This window comes from Athene cunicularia, assembly GCF_003259725.1.
Source record: "Athene cunicularia isolate RWA chromosome 19 unlocalized genomic scaffold, athCun1 chr19_part1, whole genome shotgun sequence".
In the NCBI taxonomy this organism is placed as follows: Eukaryota; Metazoa; Chordata; class Aves; order Strigiformes; family Strigidae; genus Athene; species Athene cunicularia.
The window spans coordinates 4,134,050-4,142,575 of record NW_020799124.1 but is presented as its reverse complement, the minus strand read 5'-3'; the positions used below and the strand labels follow the sequence as shown (position 1 = coordinate 4,142,575).

The following is an 8,526-nucleotide window of genomic DNA, read 5'->3' as shown; positions in this document are numbered from 1 at the left end:
GGGGGGGCGAAATCCGAATTTCAGTTCCAGTTATTGGAGGATTTGGTTAATACAGGTTTTATTCTTCTGTCTCTCAGGTTTTTTTACCTGGTTTCTTGTCCAGCAACCTTTACTACAAATACTTGAATGATCTCATCCATTCAGTACGAGGAGATGAATTTCCAGGAGGGAATATTGCACTGAGTATTCACGGCCCTGGTAGCTCGCCCGATAGTGATTCTATAGGGGGCCCGGATGGCTCTGCCTCTCAGGTACGAGTTTCATGGTTTGATTCTGTTACAGGAAATGCTGCAGTCAATTTCCTGTATCGATATCAAAGTTCATGTGTTGTAAGGAAACATCTTGTCATTTGAAGCTTCCCATTCCACTTTAACATTAAAGCCCGTGTTATATTAGGACGCGTTTAATCTACCTGCTGCTAAGTTCAAACAGTATTGGCATGAAGGGGTATCCCTCGTATTTGTTGTACTCAAAACTTCTACTGCTTCTAGCTCTTTTCATCAAAGTTTCATTTTTATTAAGGTTTTAATAGTCGCTGCAGACTTTTTCATAGTGCCATAACACTTTTTAAGAATGCTTTTTATTAGAAATAATAATTTTTGTTCAATACTAGAGTTACAACTTTAGGCAAAAATTGGCACTTATGAATATGCTATAGAATTTAAATACAAATATGCAAGCTTTGTGTGCTCAGTTCTATTGAAGTGCCAGATCTTATGTGCTGACAAGTGCACTCAGTTTTACGGTTTAAGGCCTCTACCTGCTCAAACACAGAGCAATGACAGTTAATATCTAACCAGGTGGTCGCCAGTTTGTCTCCGCAGACTTTTCCCTACTGTCATTCTCAAGCTAGCTAGTTGTGCTGGTCTGATAGAAAATGGCTACACTCCTGACCTTCCCAAAAGAGAGCTCTGCCACTCTACTGTATTACCACCGAGATGCTCTGAGCTGGGGGGGGGTGATACCTGAATTTTGTTTGCATGTGTATAGTTTGATGTAAAGCTGGGCATGAAAAGGTCCATTGCTGAGTAAGACATGCTAATAATTCAGTTAAGAGTGATTAGAGCCATGTGGCTGCTTCTTTGCTGTAGGCTCTGTTACCCTTCCAGAGCCACTGAGAAGTGTCTGCTGTGTGTTTGCTTTGCATGGTGCCCTGGTTGCGGGCCAGCATCTTTTTTTATTGCCTTTTGTGGTTCGGAGTTGAGAGCTGTGTTCTGCGGGACTAGCCTCAGAAACGAGCAGTGGAGCTCCTTACACTCTAAAACCATCCCATTAATGTCAGAGATGTGGTTTTAACCAAGAGTTGTCTGTTCCAAAAGTTCTAGCTTTGCTTAATTCAGATGTGAAAGAAATGAGGATAAGCAGATTCTAGCTTATCTGTAACCAGGTCAGCTCGCAAACTGCAAGCCCAGCTGAGAACAGCAAAGCTAAGTGAGAACTGCTTCTGCTGAATTGCTTTTATTGAATGCTGCAGTGCCACCATGGGTTTTAAATCCAGTATCTACACCAACATCATTGATGTACAGTGTTTCAAGCAACTTGGAAACTGTACTACCTGCTTGTAATGTTTTTAAACCTCCTAATTTGCGAGGAGATAATCTTCCCCCCTAGTTCCAAAGTGGGAAATAAAATCTGTGTTCTTGAAATATCCTGCTACTTGGTAGTCTGAGCAGGAGAAACTGCTGGTAATTGGCTTGCATGGACAATTTAGGAAGTGAAATGCTGCATTTTGTGGTGTGCATTCCTGCTTACCTGAACAGGAGAATCTCTAGGTCTCTGCATGTTTTTGCATAAAGAGCAGCACTTAGAGCAGCAGGAAAGGAGTTTGCAAGGCAGCTGCCATAAATGTTTCTGTTCTGTGTTAAGGTGCTAATAGATTGCTGTGCATTTGTGCTCTCCCTGCTGTGGTTCTAATGTTTCCTTGGCTCTTTTCATAATCTTACATATATACCCCAGGCCAAAAGATAAATGTTTTTTTCTCTGTGTCTGGGGGAAGCACAGGGTGTCTGGGAATTGCTTAGCAAGTCTGTGAGAGGGATGAGTGAAGCTGCTGAAGCTGTTAAGGTAGTTCAGTGTTAGGTACTCACAAATAATTTGCCTGCACAGACAGATCTGTTCAGTTGCTAATGCTTAGACAGCAGTCCTTACACATATGTATGCTGACCTGTATATTGTGTATAACTTTGCCATCCTCTGTTTACAAACAATGTCACACTGCATTAAGAATTCATTGCTGTGTAGATGCTCTCTAATTCTTTTATGCTTGCTCAGAGACTTGATGGAGGTTTAAGTGTAAAAGCACTAAAATTGCAGTTTTGGTAAGAAGCTATTATTTATCTACATTGGGCACTAATACTTAGAATTTTTATTTGTAGTCCAATGTCAAAAAGGCTAATGTTAAAATCCTGAAAAATTTTGATGAAGCAATAATTGTAGATGCTGCAAGTCTGGATCCAGAATCTTTATATCAACGAACATATGCAGGGTAAGGTTCATTCAGTGTATCTCATTCTTCATAGTTACGTGTTTTGCCTCTGTTTTATTTTTGCTGTGTCCTCCTGTGTGGAGAGTACACATAAATGCAAGATCTTGCAATCTTGAGTGCATGTCTCAATATTTGAAAGTGAATTTATTTTAATAATGTGATTTAACACCAATGTCATAGTGAGTTGTTCTCTGACAAGAATGGCAGCCAGAAAAATACTTCCAGTTGGTTTTTCTCTTAGCTGTTATTATTCTTTGACTCCAAAATACAGCTAAGTAGTTCCTATTTGGGATTGGAACAGAAAAAAAAAAAAAAAAAATCTCAGGCACCTTTGATATTGTAATGTGGAACTCTGCTCCCTGTCCCTATGGCAGAGAAGGGCTTATGCTTAGCAGATTGCACAGGTGTTCTTCTGTTTCTTAAGTTGCTCTTTGTTAAAGCTCTTCTGCTCTGTGGATCTCATACAGAAATTCTTTGTTTCTATAGCTACCTTGCTCTTCTATTGTATGCCAGTATTCTGTCCTTTTGGGTACTGTAAACTTCTCCATAATGACATGTTTTTACGATAGTGCAGAGAACTTGCTAGCACTGCCTGTTGATATTACCTGATTGAGTCATTGAAGCATTTGTCTGCTTCTAGTTTCTAGAAGAATTTCTAAAATAAGCTTCAAATTCAGATGCATGAGAAGAGCGGGAGATTTTTCCCAATGTATCAGTTTGGGGTGGAAGAAGTGGTAATTGGTAAAATGTCAGTCTTCTGACAATAGAGTCTTTATTGTGGCAGCTTTCTTGTTTTCCTGACTGGTAGCTTTCCATAATGCCAAAGTTTTTTTGGTAACCTGCGTGGTTCTTTTCCTCTCTTCAGGAAGATGACATTTGGACGAGTCAGTGACCTGGGACAGTTTATCAGAGAATCTGAACCAGAGCCTGATGTCAAAAAATCAAAAGGTTTGCTTTCCTCCTTCTCTTCATTTCTGTAAACATATGCAGAACTGCTCTCTTCCATACTGCAGTCAAGATAAGCAAGATTCTTGACTTTTTCAAGGTCTATTTTAAGCCAAATAGAGATGCTTAGGGGATCGCCCTGTACTGAGGCAAAACCCACCTCTAGCCCAGTTTCCTATCCAAATTCTCCTTTTTCTGGTCCAGCTGGACTCTGGGAGCTTGAGCAGCCTGTGGGAGTTGGAGCTGTCGATGGAACCTGGCAGGGATGAAAGCTGCTAGCAGCTGAGCTGATGATCAAACCCTCAAAGATTTGGTCTTGAGATGAAAAAGAACTTCAGCTCTCCACATGCTTCGCACCCAGTTTGGGATCTGCTGTTAATGCTGTTTTTCATCTCTGGTAGAGAGGAATGGTTTGGGCTCAGTGTCTAATGAACCATGGCTCCATGTAATTCCTTGTCTTTCATGCTGCTCTTCTGTGTTCTCTAACGCCAGCAGTGCAAACCCTTCAGAGGGATGGAAGGAATTCGCTTTTACGGAGGTGTGCCACAGAGTTTGCTAATATACCTTGCTTGGTGTTTTTTTATTTCAACTAGGGTCCATGTTTTCACAAGCAATGAAGAAATGGGTTCAAGGAAACACAGATGAGGTGTGTCCTGTTTTATGTTGCCCTCGGGATTTACTTTACAGGGTACATTAGGGAAATGAAGTATTGAGGTTTTTAATCCTGGCTGTTTCTCTGAGTATCTTTCTGCTGTACCAACAAGAACTGTTAGACTCTGTGTGCTAAATATAACTTGATTGCATGCATGTGTGAAACTGGTTTGATTTTTGCCAATGCTTTCTGGTTTAACTAATAAAATGGTTAACTATGTGCTTGCAGTCAAGGTTTTTCTCATTACAGTGTTATATATCTACAATTAGGAATGTAGATGCTGTTGCTCTTTGTGTTTTACTGTGAAGTGACTGCTGTATATGGGTTACGGGTTGCATTTTCCCCCTCAGAGAGGGGCTTGGATAAGTCCCCTGCAGATAAGTCTAAAAACTTCATTAACTGTCTTGAAAATAGCATCAAGGTATAAATACTCACGATAATTGAAGTTAATGCTGTACTTGGAAACCAGGTGCATTTCCATCAAGGGAGGATACATTTACTACAAGTCACGGAGGTGTGAAGGTTTAACCGCATCTCCAGGGTTGAGGGTGTGAATTATGCCGAGAGGACTGTATTTTTATTTTAAGAACTTGAAGCTATCTATTTTTGGGATGTTTTTTCTACGGCAGGCTCAAGAAGAGATGGCTTGGAGGATAGCAAAGATGATAGTCAATGACGTTATGCAGCAGGCGCAATGTGAACAGCCTTCGGAGAAGGTTACGAAGGTGAGGGGGTGGAAAGGCTGCCTGTCTTTATCTGATTTAAGCCAGACTGTGGGAGGAGGAGAGCTCTCGCTTGCCTTCCTAGTGCATCTGAAACCCACACTGGTAAATGTTCAAACTAGCGTGGCATGATAGGAAGAAACAAAGGTTGGAAGTGTTTCAGCCTACATATGATGTAGGAATTTCTTAACAGACATCTGTAATGGTTCTCCTGTGCAAGCTTTAAAGTTGTCTTTGTTCATTTTGAGTCTTTGCAAACTGCCTTGTTAGTTAAAAGGGTGAGTTGAGTTGCAGGATCAATACTGTAATTCCTTATTCGAATTCACACTTGCTGTTTCGTGTTAATGAACACTGGTATTTTTGCCTAAAGTGTCAGTAAAACTCAGCAGGGGGAACGTTGTCTTGTTAGCTGCACTAATTTATGCAGTGCTGTGTCTAACACTTTTTAAAGAAGATGCAGTAGCCCTGTCCATAGGCAAGCGGTTCAGTGTTGTATATTGTTGTTTAGTGACTTTGTCATCATAGAAGTCCACATCTTCTCTGTTTAAAAAAAAAAAAAGTTCTGATGCATAAGATTTTGCGAAATAATAACAACAATTTACAGAGTTAATATCTGGTACTTCTGGCTTTCATGCATCTGACTTTTTAAAAACTTAACTTACAGTAGTTTTAATTATTGGAAGAATAACATGTGCCAAAGCCTAGTTATCAGACCCACACAGATGGATCCATAGTTTCACTATATGCCTGGGGTTTTTTTGAGTAGAGCAGTTATATTTAAATGACTTGTATAATGATTCCACTTCGTAGCTTGGCTAGAAGTGATCTAATTCCAGTCTGTCTAGATGAAAAGGTCACTCAGCACAGTATTTAGAAATATCAAGTGGCTGCAGATGCTCTGGATTCAATTAGGCAAGTATGGTTACAGTAATCAGAAGGTTGAGTGTGTTGTGGGATTGGTTGTGGTTTTCTTCTCTCCCACACACATAAACATACCTGGGTTCAACACTTTTAAACATGGAATGTCTTTCTATTGAGCGACTGCCTTGTAAGTTTTAAGGTAAAATGAACTCTAACCCTGTTTTTCCTTTTCCAGCTATGATTTTAGAAGTGCCAGAACAGGAAATCTGGTTTTCCGCTTCGAGATTGAGTGAACTTTCCCTTTTGGTGGATTCTTTAACACAGCCAATAAAAAACAAAGTACTGTTACTCCAACTGCTGAAATCTCCCTCGTTTATAAGGAAGAATTAAAATGAAGCAATCCTGTACCTCCACTGTAGAGCGTGAAGAAACACTTTTTCCTGTTGTATGTGGCATTCACAATAACGATGGTTTTTAAAGAGATGAAGACGCAGCTTATGAATGTGTCACTGAGAAACTGTGATCAACTTCACAAATACTTGACCCTGTCTCAAAAAGACTTAAGCAAAATATCTGGAATGGGACACAAGCCACAACAGAGGGGAAGGTTTTGCTGTAGTTTCTAGTTCTACTACTTGTAATTTTTAAACACATAATTGGAAAGGCCGTGGGGTGTGTCCCCAGCATTGGCCACTGGAGAAGTGAACCTGAAACAGTGAATTCATTGGCAGTGAATGACCTAAAAAGTTTGAAGTTTTATTTTTCCTTACTTGAAATAGATGCGTATTCAACTGTAAGATAAATGTATTTTACTTCATAACGACATTAACTTCGAAGGCAGCGTAGAATGATTGGGAACGAAGTCTGGACAGTGTAACTCTTCCTTGTCGAGCTCGTACACCTGCAGACACAAATCCCCTGCCTCTAACTCAGAGCAGACTCAAAAGCCAGTCTTGCACTTGTGTAACCCTCTGCTCCCGAGCCACGGCTCCCAGCACAGCCCACGGTTTGAGGAGATTGTACCCTGTAGACTGCTCCATTTTCTTTTCCCTCCATCCCATGAGCAAGGAAAAAAGTAATTACTGCCATTCTCCATAGCTTGTTGTCCTCCAGCCAACATAGTATCTAATTCCAGATGTTTGGTTTACAAAGAAAAACAATTTTTAGCAACATCTGGCCTTCTCCCTGATGTTGTCAACACTTACAACTTGCAAAACCTTTAGTTTAGGTAAAAAAGCCACCGTGTTACACAGCACCTCTATCTTTTTTCCTGCCCCCCTGGTGAATTGGTTTTGCAGGGTATCAGAAGTACTCAGTGTCTCACTGTTATGTTATTGCTGCATTTTTAGTATACAACACTTTTTGGGGTTTTTTTTGTTTTATGATTGCTTTTTTTTCCTCAAACTTTGCAAAGAACTTGAATCATCTCCAATGTTCAGAATTTCTTGATTGACTAGCAAGTGTTATTCTGTTGCAATATTTGATTGTATAGAGACACTATATTGTCTAAAAAAGCAAAAAAGGCTGTGTATAGGTTTTTGGTACTATGTACCACCTCTTATTTCTCTCATGCCCAAGTATTCATGTACTTAAAACATACTATATTTAATTGTGTTTTGATTTAAAATATATAAATATTAAAATTTGTGTCAATTTTCTGTTGTGATGGGATTTGACTTTAAATGTTGTTTTTAAGTGTGAGTCTTAGGGGTTTATAAAAAGAAACAACCCCCCTGAACAGTTTATCCTTGATATATTTGCACATATTTCTTAGTATTGAAGGGATTATATTAATGGCATTGTGGTGAAATAATAATTTCTTTCTAAATAGTAAATAAGGTGTTTTGATCACAGGATGTATCCAAGGGGCCGGGCTTGGTCCTGTAGTGCTGTGTTGAGCCACGTCTGCAGACTTGAGTGCTCTGCTGTGTGGGAAAACTAAACCTTCATGGCAACATTTATTTTTCCACCTTCACAGGATCCAAACTAACCAGCTGAGTGTGTTTAGGGACTACAGGCCCCAGGTTTGAGGTCAAATATTGCTCAGGGCTGTGCTTCCTTCGGCTGCTGCGCTGCCTGGGGTGGATGTGGCCAGAGCAAGGGTGAGAGGCTCGGCTTATCTTGAGTCGGCTCTGTAGTAAACACTTGTAGTGCTGCAGCTCCTGGAGACTGGTAAGAAAAATATCCATCAAACAAAGAAGGGAGAAATCCCTGCCCGGCTCCACCTTGTTTGCGGGCTCTCTCTGAGGGGACAGCAGTTGTGCCGGGGGCTGCTGCCGACTGGCCAAGGCCTGCGTGGGGCAACTTCTCAAAGCTGCTTCACTCGGATGGTGGCCAACGGGTAAAGCAAGGCTTGGTTGATTTGGACTCACGTGGCAGTTTTTCCTCTTCTCTCCATAAGCGGTGTTTAGATTGGATGGAGCGTTGATCTCTGAGGTTGGGGATGTCTGATGCTCACCGGTGGTGTTACTGGTTTGTGCTGGAGGGGAGGGCTGGTGTTAAATTATTCTCTTTTACAGGTTTGTGTGGCAGATTTGAGTCTCCCTTAGTGCAGGATCTCCCTCAGCTCCCTGCCTCCTCTCCAGCCCAAGGAGACGCTTTATAAGGTGAATAATCCACGTTCGATTGCAGCCCCATCCCCTCTCCTTTACCCCGACGGCTTTACACACGTGACAAGGGCAGGCTGCGATGTTTTGGGTTTTTTTTAATTGGAATGGCGTATTTGGGATGTTTTTTTTCCTGGTTCTGCTGCTTTGTATTTTAGAAACGCAATAAACGGAGAACGCCCCGGAGCGGCCTCCAGTCGCCCCCTCCCTGTCCCCGGTCGGAAGGCGCTCACCGCAGCCTCGAACCCTGTCTCT

General features: G+C 41.2%; 1 protein-coding gene across 2 annotated transcripts in view; it reads left to right on the top strand.

Moving 5' to 3' along the window:
* AKAP10 (A-kinase anchoring protein 10) overlaps nt 1-7,322 on the top strand; it is a 19,263-nt gene extending 11,941 nt beyond the window's left edge. Inside the window, exons 10-15 of one of the 2 annotated variants that reach the window (XM_026861528.1) lie at nt 78-251; nt 2,376-2,485; nt 3,351-3,433; nt 4,024-4,076; nt 4,712-4,807; nt 5,901-7,322. In XM_026861528.1, the coding sequence (XP_026717329.1) occupies nt 78-251; nt 2,376-2,485; nt 3,351-3,433; nt 4,024-4,076; nt 4,712-4,807; nt 5,901-5,906 (522 nt within the window). In that variant the 3' untranslated portion in view covers nt 5,907-7,322. Of the gene's footprint in view, nt 1-77; nt 252-2,375; nt 2,486-3,350; nt 3,434-4,023; nt 4,077-4,711; nt 5,056-5,900 lie in introns of those variants that run through there. The other variant, XM_026861527.1, reaches the window with a different exon arrangement.
* Nucleotides 7,323-8,526: the final 1,204 nt, after the last annotated feature.